This window comes from Neofelis nebulosa, chromosome 1 (genome assembly GCF_028018385.1).
Source record: "Neofelis nebulosa isolate mNeoNeb1 chromosome 1, mNeoNeb1.pri, whole genome shotgun sequence".
Classification (NCBI taxonomy): Eukaryota; Metazoa; Chordata; class Mammalia; order Carnivora; family Felidae; genus Neofelis; species Neofelis nebulosa.
Window position 1 is genome coordinate 235,978,127 of NC_080782.1, and position 15,461 is coordinate 235,993,587.

Genomic DNA, 15,461 nt, shown 5'->3' on the forward strand with positions numbered 1-15,461 from the left:
TCTACTTATCTGTTACTTCTTAACACCGCACTACCTTTCAAATTAAGTGGATTTTTAAAACTGTGAGTTGTCTCCCCCGTGATTGCTTTCCACTCATTCATACCTCTTCATCAGCAAACTTTGGATTTGCTGTGAAAATTCATGCGAAGGACACAGGTCCTCACGGCTAGCCATGAAACCTAGCCTCAGGTCCCGGCAATATTTCACTGTCCCTCTTTTCCCTCTAGCTTCACTTTTTTCCTAGGCTCAGATCCTAAAACTTACTTTGGGCCGAGAGTTTGGGTTTTCAATTTCAGACAAAGAAAGAAAAAGGTGTTTTATTGAGAAACATTTATCAAGAAACATTTAAGAAAGGTACCCGGGTGGCTGAGTCGTTTAAGCATCCTGCCCTTGATTGCGGCTCAGGTCACGGATCTCACGGTTCTTGGGGCTTTGGACACCGACGAGCTTTAAGTCCAAAACCCAAGATTTGTTTGTCATATCTTGACACTAACGTTTTTCTTCTCTTCTGTTGACAGAGTTGTACTCCAAAATACAGAAACAGTGAGCGCGAGGAAATTTTTCATATAGAAGTCTAGACACAAAGTTATCTAGCAATCTGAAAATTACCGAGGGCCGTTCCTGATGTGTCTTTCAGGTACTAATTGGAAGCTGTGTTCTCAATTTAGCTAGAACTCGATTTTAGGGACGATTCTTTCTGTCAACAGAAAGAGCCTGAAGCCACTGACGACACTCAATTCTTCCCTCCACAGTAGGGTTAGGTGAGATGGGGGGGGATCTCACTGTCTCACAAACGGCCGGCCGATTTGCCAGATTTTGCCTCTGATGATGACTTAGGAAACTGCAGAGTTTCTGCATTCCAGCCGACTGGTTCACATGGGCCCGTGGGCTGGGGCAGGGTGGCCCGGCGTCCTGGGCTGCAGCTGAGACTGAAGTACGGCTGGGAGGAGCCTGGAAGAGACGCAGGAAGGAAAGGGATGGTCTTCCACTGGCGACGCCAGCAGACCTGCCCCGAGGCTGTGCCTGGGGTTAGGAGAACTTTTGAAAAATGGAAGGCTTGAAGACCTGTAACTGCCCATCACCCCTACGCACCCACAAGTGGACGTTAGATTCATGGCTTTCAGTAAACTCCCTAGCCGTAGCCCAGCCACTAGATGAACCTCAGACATTACGTTTAGATAGAAGAGATTTTTGTTCAGTGTTAGGGCACAGCAATCTGATGATGAATTCCACTTCCTTCAAAGGTCTGGCCCCGAGCCAGACTATCACTTCAAACCCTGCCTTGGCTCAGGAGGAAATGAAGTACGTTGCTTTCAATTGCCCACTCACCTCAGCCTGGCTAAAGTCAAGTCCTCTCCACCCCTCCCCTCCTTCCTCTGCCTCTTCTCCCCCTCCCTTTCTTTCCCCTCCCCTCTTCTCTCCTTTATCCCCACCCCTCCCCTTCCTCCTTCCTTCCTCTTTTCTCCCCCTAGCCTCCTTCTCCTTTCCCCCTTCTCTCCTTTAACCTTCCTCCTCCCCTCTTCCCTCCTTCCCCTCCTCTCCTTTACCCCTGCCCCTCGCCTTCCTCTCTCCTCCCCCTCCCCTCCCTCTCTTTCTCGTTCCCCTCCTCGTCCCCTTCTTTCTCCTCCCCACTCCTCTCGGTTACCCTCCCCTCTTGCTCTCCCTCTTTCCGTCCTCCTCCCCCCAGCACCCTCCCAATGTCCCATCCTGGCAAGGCTCAGCCACTTCCAAGTCCTCCTGGAAGCCCTGGAGTTCTCTTTGGCCCCTCCGTCTCCCTCACCTCCACCCCAAAGTTAATCTCCCTCTGCATCCCTTCTCTGAACTGTTAACCAGCCTCAAAAAGAAGCGGAAACCCTGAGTAAATCAAAAGGAGAAGAACAGCAGCAGCATCAACCTACGTGAGGAGCAGGTGATCAGGAAGAGAGTGAAGCAAGGGTAGTGGAAAGGAGAGGAGCCAGGATGTTGGCCTCGGCCAGTGTCCCCCGGGGAACTCCGTCAGAACTTAGAAGCATCTGTCAAATCAAACCCTAAATGTGCCTGCCTGGTGTGCTTAGCCAAGGAGCTTGCTATGTGCGGTGTGTGAGTATGTGCTTCTTAGACCCAGCAAACTGGAGTGAATATGCCCTGTGAGGTGGGGCGGGGCGGGGGAGGGGGGAGGTTCATATAACACAGAGGGTTTTATAAGATCACTTGGTCCTTGTAGCCAACCATACCCGTTGCTGCTGTGCAGTGTGCAGCCAAGGAATATCATTTCTCTTTGCTCTGAAGCTACCTAGCACAGGTAAGGATGAATTTCCTGATGGAGCCCCAGTGCCGATAAGCTGAGCAGCTCCACACTTGGTCCCCTACGAGAAGATGAGGCCTTGGCTCCCCTCCTGCCACTCACACTGGTGCCACCACACTCTTATGCAGTCTTGAATATTAAAGCTGTTGCTTTTACCAACACTGAGCCTCTGAATAGGGACTGGAAAGAATCCTCAAGAGAATGTTTGTAGCTGATAACGAGAGAGAGTGTCTGGTTTTGCAGGAGGTGAAATGTTCTTTTGTGTGTGAGCAGGAAGCAAGCAGATCGCCCACTTCAATAGCTTTTTATACCCACCAGGCATGTTGAAATTGATCTTCTCCATCCCGATTATCTAGAAAACCGCTTTCGTTACTGGTTTAGTTAGAAGAGTGCCGGTAACCCATCCTCCTTCAAAGGCATTATCTCTTTGGAGGGAGGGGGAGCTGAGAGCCATACTTTTATTCCCCATCATTTTTGCTTTTGTCTAAATGTTAAAATGTGAGCTGAAATGAAATCATGAACAAACCCTTGTCGTGTCTTGAATTCTTTGTGAGGAGGCTAGCCCAGCTACCAAAATAAAGAAGCAGGGGGGAAAAAAATTGCCGACTATAATTAAAAGCCTGCAACTTTCCCAAAGAACAGTTGAGGCATTTGTGGAGGACCACTTTTCAGGCAGAATAATTTTGGTCCACGTGAAGGTAGATTGATTTGACCAGGACTCCCTTAACTTTAAATAATTATGCAACGTGTCTTAAGATGACGAAGGTAATTTCGGCTGTCCAACCAACACCTGTTCCGGCTTCACAAATAAACTTGATACAAATTTATTTCTGGCTGCAGGCATGTAGAGTGCTGTCTCTCTGGGTGTGTAAAGAACCAAATGGCATTTTTAAAGCTGAACGAAAGGTTCGCAGGTTGTACTACGGACTACTCTGCTCCAGAGTCAGCTCAGTGTCTGTCCCGGAGAAGCTCTCCTGAACTCTCAGGACAGACCACCGCTTCTCTGTGCCCCCGTGGAGGATCCCTGCACAGGGTGATCCCTGCACTGTATTGTCATGGCCTCTTTATCTATCAACCTCCTCTCCGAGTTCTAAGCTCCTTAGAAGGCAGAGATGACATCTTCCCATCTGGATGTTTTTCGCCTCAGCACGATGCCTGCGCTCTGGGAGGTGCTGCAGAAGGGGGTCAAGGCTGAATGCTTCTCCTCGGGAGGGGGCCTGGGAGTGACCAGCAGATCTGAAGTGGGGCAGAGGGACACCTTGGCTCTCCCAGTGTGTCCAGGACTGGGACCAGGGCTGGGAGACTTGTTGCAGAAGGATCAGGGGTCAACTTCCAGCAATCCGTATTTATTAACTGCTCACCCAATGAATAATCCGTGGTTTTCCAGGAGTCGGGCTTGGGCGAGGCAGAGGGGAAAAAAAAAAAAAAAAAAAAAAAAAAAAAAAAAGGAGCCGGGGAGAGTGGTGAGGAACATTGGAAACACAGAAGGGGCTGGTGAGGCTGGCACGGAGCTGTGACTCCACGCCGTCTTTCTTTCTTCTGAACCACCAGGGACTGCGGCTCGCCAGGTGCGGCTTTGAGCAAGCCCTGCACCCAGGGCGGCGGGTGTCCGGGGACCTGTCCTCGCTCGGCCGCCCATAGGTGTGGCAACCTCGGCTTGCCCAACCTTCCCAGGAGGGGAGGTAGTCCAGTCCTACTGAAGGAGTCGCTGGTCCCCGTTTAGGAGCCACCACAGTCCCTTTTACCAAGACCGGCTCTCTGGCAGTTTCCGATAGAACCAACCAGAACCAACCAGCGGCATCTACAAAGACAAGACCCGGCCGTTCCGTAGAGTCTGGGGCGATTTCGGCCGGCCTGGGAGGTAATGGGGACATAATTGGTGTCATGGCAAATGATCTGGTGCCTCAAGTTAATGTCGGGTTTTGCTCCAAGAGCCGCAGTCACTCATCTGGCGGAGCAAGCTGCCATCAGAAAGATTTTTTTTTTTTTTTTCTCGAGCGTTTAGGAAATAAAGCCCAAGTGCTCGGCCCACACGGGTTGCAGGAGCAGTTTCACGCCTCAGCTTTTAAAAAGGTACCATGATGTTATTCCTTGTTTTGCTTCTAGGAAGCGAGGGGTTTAGGAAATGACTTGGGCGGGTGCATCCCTGCGGCCGAAAAAGACACAGACGCACTCCCCAGGGATCGGAGAGGGCTCTCCGTCTTCCCGAAGATGCCGGGCCAGCGTCCGGTCCCCTCGGATGCTCCCGGTCCAGTCCCTCGGGCCCGAGGGTCTCCGGCGCCTTCCTAGACGCCTGGGGACATGCAGGGGGGCCTGGGGCGGCTAGAAAGGGCGGGAAGAACAAGGAAGAGGAGGGAGCCGGACTGCGCCTCGCTCCTCCGTGCCAAGGACACCGTCGCGGAGGCGCGGCCAGCTTCCCACGGATCGGACTTTCCGCCCCCGGGGCCGGCCGGCGGAGCTCCAGCCCCGTCCCCCTTCCCAGCTCCGGGCGGCCCCCAGGGCTGAGTAAGCCGAGAGGAGGGAGGGAGGCTGCAAGGATTTCCTGAGCGCTAAGGGAAGGAGGAGGGGACCGGGGCCGGAGGGACGGGAGCAAGGACCCTGAACCTGCCGCGGCCGCCTCCCCGCGAGCACTCGCACGCCGTCCAGACGCGCGCTCGGCCCCCGGCTGCCCGCCCCGCGGCGGCCCCCGCCCCCCTCGAGAGCCGCAGGGAATCAGGTCCCGGAGGAAGAGGGTAGGTGGGGAGGCGGATGAGGGGTGGGGGACCCCTTGACGTCACTGGAAGGAGGTGCCGGGGTAGGAAGTGGGCTGGGGAAAGTTTATAAATCGCCCCCGCCCTCGGCTCCTTCTAATCGAGGTCCGCAGAAGGCTCGGAGCGCTCGGGACGGACACTCCCCGGCGGCGGCGGCGGCGGCGGCGGCTCGGAGCGGGCTCCGGGACTGGAGCGCAGCGGCCAGGGGACGCCGAGCTGCGAGGATTACCCGCGGACGTGGTGGTCTCCCCGGCCGGAGCCGGACAGGGGCTCTCGGGGCGGAGGACCGGAGTGCGACACGACAGATCCGCGCGGCTGGGTCCGTGGCCCGCGAGCCGCGCGGGGACCGGGCGAGCAGGCCGCGTCGCGCTCACCATGGGCAGCTGCCGGGACGCCGGGGTCCTGCTGTGCGCGCTGCTCGGCGGTCTGCTGCTTACAGGTGAGGCGGGGCCGAGGCCGGAGGCCCGCGCGGGGCTGGGGTGGGGCGGCAGGCGGGCGCACCCTGGGGGCCGGGGCCGGGTGCCCGCGGGGAGGTGAGGCTGCAGCCCGGGGGAGCGAGCCCCGCCGGGGAGCCTGGGACGCCGGTGGCGGCGGGCACGCCTGGGGGCCGCGGCGCCCTTCCCTTCCGCCGGGCAGGCGGGACGGGCGCCTGGGAGAGGAGAGCGGCTGGCGGGGGGCCGCTGGCACGGCGCAGGGGTCCGCGCCCCTTTGCGGCCGCTGCAGTCGCCGATCCTCTCCGCCCGGCTCCCGGGTCGGGTCTCCCCGCCCAGGCTCCGGGCTCGGGGAGCGCCGCGCGCTCGGACCTGCCTGACCCCCCCCCCCCCCCCCCCCCCCAAACAGCCTGCTCCCAGGCGGCCCGGCGGGGGGTCGGCAGGGCCCATCGGAGCCCGGAGCAGCGGCTCCCGGAACGCCCGCGAGTCTGCCCGGGGGCTGGGCTGGGGCCCGGACGTTGGCGATGTTGGGCACCGGCTACTGCGTCGCACCTCCGGAGGGGAGGAGGAGAGCCCGCTCGGAGGGGGTCGCGTGCCAGCCGCGAGCGGACAGATCCCGGGAGACGGCAAAAGCTGGTGCCCTTGGGCCCACTTCGGGTCCCCGGGCGCGAACGGCCGCGGGAACGTTCCACCAGCTTCCACTCCTCCCAGCTTCCACTCCTATCGCCGGGCCCCGAGCGCCCGGCGCGCAGCCACCGGGTGGGGCCTCCGCCGCGGGCGCAGCCCCAGGTCGTCGACCTGAGTGAACCTGACCGACCAGGGCCGTAGAGAACCCGAATCCCGTTACGTTTCGGAATTGCGAGCCTAGCCTTTAAATCCCGAGAGAAGAGAGGGAGGACGATTTGGACCAAAAGGTGCGGTTGGAGGAATTGGCGAGGTCCGCCCCTTTGCCGGGAGTTAAGGATGCCCGCGGCCGACCCGTTGGGACCCACGAGGTCATGCCGCTGTGAGTGTGGAGGTCGCCCCCCACCAAGGCGTCAAAGCCCGAGCGGACGTAGGGGCCTGGGCTCGCCTTTTCTGCCCAGAGGGGCGGAGAGGCAGAGCCACTGGTTCAGACCCTCCGGCGTGGGGGGTGGGGGGTGGGGGCAGAGAGCCACGGGCTCTTTTTCTTTTCAGCATCCTAGAGAAAAGGTAAACTATGAAATAAAATACAGTAGCATCAAAAAAGGTATTGCAGTGATTCCAGGGAAGGAAAAGGTAGGGTTGAGCATCCTTTTTTTAAATGCTTGTTAAACCCAAAAGGCAGTAACTTAAAAAATATTCTCTCTCTCGGTGGGAAGGACTAATTAGATCGTCGGTTTCTAAATAACCAGTAACAGTTCCAATTAGGTTGGCGAAAATATTAGACTGAGAGTCAAGGCGAAGTCCTGATGTCTGAGAACTCGCTATAAGTTGGGAAAGTCGCTAACATAACTGTGTCAAATGAAATACTGCTTTTCTATTTCAAAAGTATTGTTTTTTGTTTTGAAAAGTCACTTATAGTGAAGTATAGTTGTTCAGAGCACTTAACGTCTGAAGTCCATTCACCTGTTACAGAAAGGTAAATCTGGGTAAATCCCTGCGAATCCAAAAAATGGAGGGAGAAGTTTATGTTTCATTGGCTTTTCTGCATCACACATGGCACATCTTTACTTCTGTTTCAAAACCGTGGTTGACCAGTGAAGTATATATAGTTCTGTTCGTGATTAGGAGCAAGTTAGATTGGTAGATTTTCAGAAACCTGGGTAAGAGTCTCTGGAGAGTTCAGATTTTATTTTACTTAAACGAGGCAGACATCTTGGAAGTCTTTTGTTATTTAAAAAAATGTCTATGCGTTATAGCAAGAAAGCGAGACAAAACATTAGCCATGTGAGAACTCCTCTACCTGCTGGTTTAAGGACTGTTGTTTCAGTGGTTGGGGCGAGTAATTGTTGAAGCATGGCTTTGTAAACCACAAGCTTCTCGACTGGTTAACCCAGTCGGCTCACAGTAAAACAATCAGCTGCCTGCTTTGTAAATTGCATCAGGAGTTTTCAAGTTTTCCGGAGAGGGGCTGCTTCTCTGGGGAGTGGTGTCCAGAAAGAGGCCAAGTTTCTGCCCCCCCCATCCCCCCGGGGTTTACCAGGAGTCTGTTCATCTTCAGGTGCCGTATAGCCCTTGAGTATTTGTGAGTTAGTAATATTTTGTGCATGTGTGTGACTATGTGTGCGTGCGCCGAGGTATAAAATAACCAGAGGCGCAGTCAGACAAAAAGATAATGCATTTCCCCCTAACGATTACATTTACCTTCCTCCAAATGTCCTGAGAAAGAAAAGGGTAACAGTAATTCAAATATTTTCAAGTCCTCTATGTTGCAGTCTTTCCCTCTACAAAGAGTACCTCCCTTACTCTGGCTCAAAGTCTCATTTTCTTACTTTTAAGGCGCAATGTCCATGATTAAGGACACAAACCCTTTTTTATCTGCCCCCATTTTTCTTGAGATTTTGAGCGACTGATATTCACAATTTGCTCGAATTGCAAATGCATCCCTTAATGAATCTTGTGAGGGAAATCTGCATTAGTAATACAAAGTTAAAATTGTGCATGAGTAGAATGCTCATTTCCAAATAGAATGCCATGAACCTTTCATAATGAAGCTAATTTGGCACGACAGTTTTTGTTGTTTTCTCACAGGTTTAGGAAACCACGCTTTTTTGGTAGTGTTTTCCATATTGCATATTTGAAATGTCAATTATCACCTTGGGCAATCCGCGGAGGGAGTTTTCCACTTGATGGATTGTGTTGCAGATGAATTGTAGGTGGTCACCTGCTCTAGTTTCGTTCATATTTTTACCTTATTTATTTATTGTTATTTTGAGGTTTTTTTCTTTCCCTGTTGGAAGTTCTAGGACAGGCTAGCCAGTTTCTTTTCTAGGGATCACTAAGTGGGTTGTTTTCATATTTGAAAGTCAGAAGTTAGAATAGATGCCTATTTCAAGGCCCCTTTCGGATTCTTCAAGACTCAGTGAATGATGCCAAGAAATAGACTGAACAGTGGTGTCTTTTTCTCTCTCCCTTTTATATTTGCATATAGAATGGATGATAAGCCCTGTGATGTCAGAGCCGCAGCTATAATGATGAGCTGGCTTTCACCTGCTATCAGTAATCACCCTGCATTTGCTTTTTCATCTATCAGCTGGTTAACTTGGTCTTTAATGGGTTGCAAGAGCTAAGCTGTTAGAGGCTGTCTGAACCAGTCATAGTCATGGGCTTATTTTGCTTTTTACAAGCAGAATGTGCAACTCTATGAAGCAAACTCTACTTTCTAACTCTGGTTACATTACCTCTTCTAAGGAGGTCGGTCATTTTAAACTCGGAAGAATCTCTTGGTTTTTAAAACATTCTCACTGACTTGATTCAAAGGTAACTTTTTTCTAAAAATTTCAGATTTCAACAGGGATACCAAACCTCTATGTAAAAATTGGACCTATTTTGTGTAATTTTTTTTTTTTTAGAACAAACTAAATAATCACTTTGTTCTCCTTACCAAAGACTGTTGAGTCATTCTACATCTACTTTGAATGCATGTAATAGGGCAGTTGAAAATATGTTGCAAACAATTGGTTTTATAGTAACAAAAAAAAAAAAAAAAAAAGGAACGTCCTTGAGGAAGGTTATCCAACATATTGCCTGGTTGTCTCTGATGTTTACTCGGGCTTAGGAAGTTCTGCAAAGCAGGAACAAATAACGAAGTAAGTAGCTTCTGTGGTGCTTTAAACTGAGATGTGTTATGTGAGCGGGCATAAGAGTGGAGAGAAAGTGAAAGAAACTCTTCGCACTTGGGTGTTAAACGCAAAGCTCATTGGCGTTAGGTTCAGTTGCGTGGTCCGGAGTTGATGGGATATCAAGTAAACATCACCTTGCAGAGTGCTTGTCATTGTGGACAGGAGAGGAAGGACCTGTGAAACAACACATACGTTATTAGGAATTTGTTATCAGCAATGGTTGAAAGCATTAAAAGCATCTGTTGCATTGCTTTAAATAATTAATAGAACAGGATAGTCCATTCCATCCCACTGGTCTTAGGATACTAGTGAGGCTTGTAAGGAATGACAAGATCTGCCAAATGCTTTCCAGGATCACTGTTGATTCCTCACACACTTGGGTGCCTTGGAAATTGCATGCTGCTGATGGAATTACTGGATTTTATACCAGATTGAGGGAGGGGAAGGAAACGGGAGGAATGGGGTAATTGAGGGAGGGATTGAAAGGAAAGCCTCTGGCTTAGCATCTGGGACTGCAGGGGGGTTTCATTAAGGAAATGGTTCCATTGAGTCTGCTGAAGATAGTGGACTAGATTTCCTGCATTGCTGCTGGGGCGGATGTGGGGGGATGTCAAGAATTCCTGGGGATTTCCCATCAGTCTCGGTAAGCTGGATGCCTGAGGGTCATATCTGATGATTGCTCCTTTCCTTGATTTTGAGCTCCTTGCGAGATCTGATCTTGTCTCTCAGACACATGCATGGTGAGAGCTAGGTGTTGAACCTCGTAGATCCAACCTGCTCATTTCAGAGATGAGAAAACCCACCCAAAACAGTTCAGTGTTTCCGCCCCCCCCACCACCCCTCAAGTCAGCTGGCTAGTGGCAGACCCAGGAACGGATCCTGACGTTCACAGTAAAGATCACATTTCTTCATTTCTGTGTTTCCTCCACCCCAAGCGGAGTAGAGATGTTCAGATGTTAGTTGAATGACATTTTTATAGTGCTAACGTTTCTTTTTAAGCGCTGGCATCTGTTTTTTGAATATGAAATTTTCTCCTATCTTCTTAAGGAAGGGATTTAGGTGAAGATATCAAAATTATGGGGCGTCTGGGTGGCTCCGTCGGTTAAGCAGCCAACTCTTGATTTTGGCTCAGGTCATGATCTCACGGTTCTCCAGATGGAGCCCCTCCTTGGGCTCTGTGCTCACAGCACGGAGCCTGCTGGGGATTCATTCTCTCTCTGCCCCTCCCCTGCTTGCACCCTCACTCTCTCTCAAAATGAACATTTAAAAAAAAAAGGAATATCAAAATTGTGGCTGCTCGCTAGTACACGGATAGGTCTGGTGAGTGAGTCGATTTTCCTTGTGAGCTGTTAGAACCCTTCTTTTGAACTGCTGTGGCTGAAACAGTTACAGCCTCCCTTACCGGCTTCATCTCTCACCACTTCCCTCCACACCCCCTGTGACCCGGCTACACGCAGCCTTGCCCACTCAAATAAATGACCCACCTTTCTTAACGCGGGCCTCATGCATTCATCACTCTGCATTCATGCTGTTTGCCTGCAACACCCTTTCCCTGTCTCTGCATGGCCTCCTCCCCTGCCTTCGAAGTCCTTCAAGAGCTCAGAAATCACCATCTCTTTGAGCTTTTCCTTAGAGCTGCAGACAGAATTTATGGTTCCTTCTGCTCCTGGATGCACGCTCCTCTCTGCAACCCCTAGATAGGCCCCCCCACACACACACACAGCTGTTCTCACCCGCATCATTACTGTTCCGCTTACGTGTCTGTCCCCTTGTTCCCTTTTCTTTGGCGCCTAGCGTAATGCCTGGTATGGGGGCCCTCAGTAAGTATTGGAATCCAGGAAAGGTGTAGCCACCCTGCCATTTCAAAGACGAAATCTCTCAGGGCCAGACGTGAACTCATTCCAGTACATTAACGTACTTCTGCCTGTCTAACCGGCCTCGGCTCCCATGGATTCCTTAGAGGGACTGTTCTCAAGAGATAATGTTGTCTGCGATGACGATGTCATAGTAAGTGAGTGTGACTAAGATGGAGGAAATGGGCTCTGATTGTCAGCTCTCCGAGATGCCTATCTCCTGTAATCCCCTCCCGTTTCGTCCTGGTGCCTCCCTGGGTGCTCTGAGCTACCAAAGCCGGGTTTCAGTCCACACAGAAGTTCTGTCTTAGCCTCTGTGGGTGCGGTACCCAGCACTGAGGCTTTGCCCTCCAGTATATTCTACAATTGCTTGGAACAACCGTGCTCTCCTATTTTATGGTTTGACTTCCTCATCCATCCGTAGACTCCGAGCTGAGTCCATGGTCCTGGGCTGTGATACAAACCCAAAGAGAGACCCGGCCACACGCAGAACTGACATTATGTTTCCACTGACCCACTGGATCAGGCTCGTCGGCCTGAATTCCCCTTTCCATAGAATAGGTGCTCTTCAACCCTCCGCGTAAATCGGTTCCTGCCAGGACCACTGTGCTAGGTAGGTGTGAGACACGTTCTTAGAAACCTGCATCTCCTGGGCTGGGACCACAGTGGTGCCCCCTTTCCTCCCTCTCCGGCCCCACACTTTGCACGTGCCCCCCAAATTATCCAAAACCAGCTTCTCAGAGTGTGGTCCGTGGTCCAGCAACAGCAGCATCCCCTGGGAACTTCATGCATCAGAGAGTCTGTCTTTTAATAAAGTCCACTGATGTTTTGTTTGCACAGTAAAAACTGAGAAGCACATTAAAAAGTGATGTCCGGATCTAATTCCTCTTCGTCTGCAGCCTCGACCTTTGACCTATGTGGCTAAGGGACTAGATGGGGGGCCAGCTGGGAGCCTCTTCTGGCTCCTGCATTGTTCTTGTGCCCTTTCTTCTGCTGGGACACCTGTGTCCTACTTTGAGGCTCTTTTTATGAGATCTTAGACTTGGCTTGGACCTATAATCGAAGTAAACAGAGGTCGTCGTCTTGAAGAAGACCATCGTTAACTACCAAACCATGGGTGGCAAGATCAGGTTCTTAGAAAATGCGGACTTGGTGCAAAATAGCAAAAATGGCATGAAATAGATAGGTTTCAGTCATAAATGAAAGCTGCACGAAGCATTTGCTTTCAGAACAAAGTCACCTGGTGATCCCAAGCCCCGAAGGCATGTGTCCTTCTCTGGAATCTTTGTTGTCACGGAGGTGTCCCTGTCTCACTGTGTCGTGCTACTATTGATGAGAGGTTTTTGTGTGTGCTTCTTGCTGGCTTGAAATGTAACGTGTTTTACGCTCATGTTCTTCCTTGTTTCGTATCGCAAATCTTGGCAAACGCTTTTGTCTTTTCACAGACTGCCACGGTGCTTACGGGCACTTTTTCTCAGCCTGGTTTCTAGCCTTCTATTTAACTGCTGGAGCATGAGTGGGTTTCCTTTCAAGCTACAGACCCACCCATGCGGTCCACGCCAGCAAAGCTATCACAATGATCAGATGCTTCTGTGGAAAGGGGCCTGAAGTGAACCTTGTATAAATGAACAGCCTCGGCTTTTGGAGTCATTTAAACTCCAGGCCACCTTTGTAGCAAAATCCTGATCAGTGACTAGTCCGCCAGTTGGTTTCTGTGAAACCCTTTGCCTCTTGCTACGGACATGGTCCCCCACGTTGGCTCTACGTTAGAATCATCTGGGGAGCTTTTAAACATCCTCTTGTCCTGGCTGCACCCCTTACCAATTCAATCACGCTCTCTCCCGTGGGACCCAGGCATCAGTAATTTTGAAAGCTCCCGTGGCCGGCTGAGGTTAAGAGCCTCCTATTTTTGTCATCCCTCGAATCACCTGGAAAGCTTGTTACCCTAGAGTGCTGGGCCCCACCCCAGAGTTTCTGATTCAGCGCGTCTGAGGCGGGGCCGAGAATTTGCGTTTCGAACAAGTTCCCAAGCGTTGCCGATGCCTCTAATCCAGAGACCACACTTTGAGAGCCACCGTCCTCGGGGCTGATTTGAGAGGCCTGGCCACCTGGGAGGCCCAGGTGCCGATCTGTGAAAGGTTCTAGGTCATCGCGAGGTAGAGGAAACGATTTCTCAGAATTTCTGCTAGGAACAGTATGCGTCAGCAGCGTGGCAGAAGGAATATCAGGGTAAAGCTTGGGGGCAAGTAACCAGCAGAAGTGGCCGAATTGCCTTCTGAGGAAAGCGGGTCTGGTTTCCGGGTGGGATACGTGAGTTTGGAGCCGGCACTGAATGGCAGGTGCGGACACTAGAGCTAGTAGTCGTCATTCTCTGCTCCCCGGCGGAGCGCTCAGCCTTTCCTCTCTCTAAATATTGGTAAACGTCCACAGAGTCCTTTTGAAAGGCGTCCTGGGCACCCGTGTACCTCGGGCCAGCCCTCCTACCCTCCGGGATCCCCACACAATGCTCCGCCCTCTGTAACTGACCTGCTGTGTCTGTACTTCCTTTGCTGGGGTCAGGGTCCCCCACTTGGGTGGCTGAATCCTCCTTGTTGGTTCTGCTGACTCTCGTGCTGTGCCTGGGGGTCTGTCCCCATTGCTGAGAAGAGTGGCTGCGTGGCTGGAAACAGAGCTGGCCTCCTGTGGTACGGCACGACGTGCCGGAAACTTTCTCGTGAAACCCCAAGAACCCGAGGGGGAAAGGCTCCATGAGGCATTCGAGGCCTCATGTTAGGTGTGCTCCACTTGGATACCAAGTTCAAATACAGAACATGTTCTTTACCCGCTACTGAATCACTGCTTCTGCAGGGCTGAGTCATGGTAACAGTTGTATCCATCATCTATTACTGTGTAATGGGCTGGCCCAAAAGTCCACGGCCTTCAATAGTAATTCATTACGCCTCCATGAGTCTGTGGGTTAGGAATCTGGGCTGGGCTTGGCTGACTGATGTTTCTGGGGTCTCCTCTCTGGATCCCTCACGCAGCTGCAGCCCCCTGGCATTTCGACCAGGACCTTGGCACTGGCTATGACCGGGCCTCCCTCCACATGTGGTCTTTTGCCATTCGGTAGTAGAGCCCAGGCTTCTTTACATGGGGGGGGGGGGGGGGGGGATGCAAGAGGGTGTCCGTGGAAGCCTCGAGGCCCTTTGAGGCCTGGACTTTGCAACTCCTGCGACACCACTCTGCCACATTGGGTTGGTCAAGAGCAGGTCCTGACCCAGAGTCGCGGGGCGAGGAGACGGGCGCCTGTCTCGGAGGGAGCAGCTACACAACACTGCGGCCACGGTTGTCAACCTGCCACGCCACTGTTAGCTCGGTTAGCTTTTTCTCTTCCGTCTAGACATCGAGGCTGGCGTTTGGCCAAGAAAATACTAGTGAAGGATGCCTTGACCGTCTGAATGGTCTCCCGGGTTGAGACAGCTTTTCCAAGAGCTTCCGAGTCCTCCATCGTACGATTAGCGAACACAGGTCACGGTTAAGGTGACACAGTGTTGGGGCTGCTGGCCTCTCACGAATACCGTGATATCAGTAAGAAAGCACAGCCGACCCTCAGATTCGGAGTGGGGGCGGCTCTGAACTTCTCTGACTTGTATCACGGGGTCTCTGATGGAACACCTTCTGGAGGATGGGGTGAGGCTGCACCCCTTGAGGAAGGGAGAAAGGAGGAACCTAACCCCTGTGGATTGTCGGGCGCTTGGATACGTATCTGTGATTTGACTCCGTCCTGAGAGGCAGGCACAGTCCCTTTAAATATGAGGGACCTGAGGCTTCCATAAATTAAATTCTGAAGCGCACAGAAGTGGTAAGTAAAGCTGGGATTATTCTGGTCTGATGTGGCTGACTCCCCAGCCCCCTCCCTCCGCCCCCATGCCTTACAGCCTAAATGAAAAGGGGAGAAGGGAAAGAGCGTGGATGAGAATGTGCTGGTCTTTCCCTTCTGTCAAAACTATCTCTCCTTGGAGGTTTGCCATCTCCAAAGAATGTGAGACGCCACCGCTACTCGAGCCTGAAGCGGCCTCGGGAGATTCCACTCCTGCATGTGGCAGACTCCAGTCAAGTCTCCATTGAGACGGGATTTTAATCGTGTGGGTTTTCTTATCTTGGGGATGCAAGGCCCCTCCAAAACACGCAAGTCAAGAAAGGATCCCGAAAGCCAGTGAGGACATGATGTTGGTTTGTTTGCTAAGAACATGACTTGGGGTGAGTTTCCAAACTGCTTTCCTGTCTGTGACTTTCCGTAATGCAGATTACGGAGAAGGACGGGTGAGCCACACCAGCGCTGTGATTCTAACAGGTCCTCT

At 52.0% G+C, this 15,461-nt stretch overlaps 1 protein-coding gene and 1 long non-coding RNA gene across 2 annotated transcripts in view; one reads left to right on the forward strand and one right to left on the reverse strand.

Moving 5' to 3' along the window:
• Positions 1–4,830: 4,830 nt before the first annotated feature.
• The window catches only part of FLT1 (fms related receptor tyrosine kinase 1), a 174,568-nt gene continuing 163,937 nt past the window's right edge, over positions 4,831–15,461 (forward strand). The window contains exons 1-2 of the mRNA XM_058688848.1: positions 4,831–5,016; positions 5,140–5,473. Coding sequence (XP_058544831.1) covers positions 5,410–5,473 — 64 coding nt within the window. The 5' untranslated portion in view covers positions 4,831–5,016; positions 5,140–5,409. The remainder of the gene's footprint in view (positions 5,017–5,139; positions 5,474–15,461) is intronic.
• On the reverse strand, positions 8,965–11,218 carry LOC131487822 (uncharacterized). Its single transcript, XR_009249981.1, has 2 exons — positions 11,002–11,218; positions 8,965–9,442 (listed from the first exon to the last, which is right to left on the reverse strand). It is a non-coding gene; the product is annotated as an uncharacterized LOC131487822 (long non-coding RNA).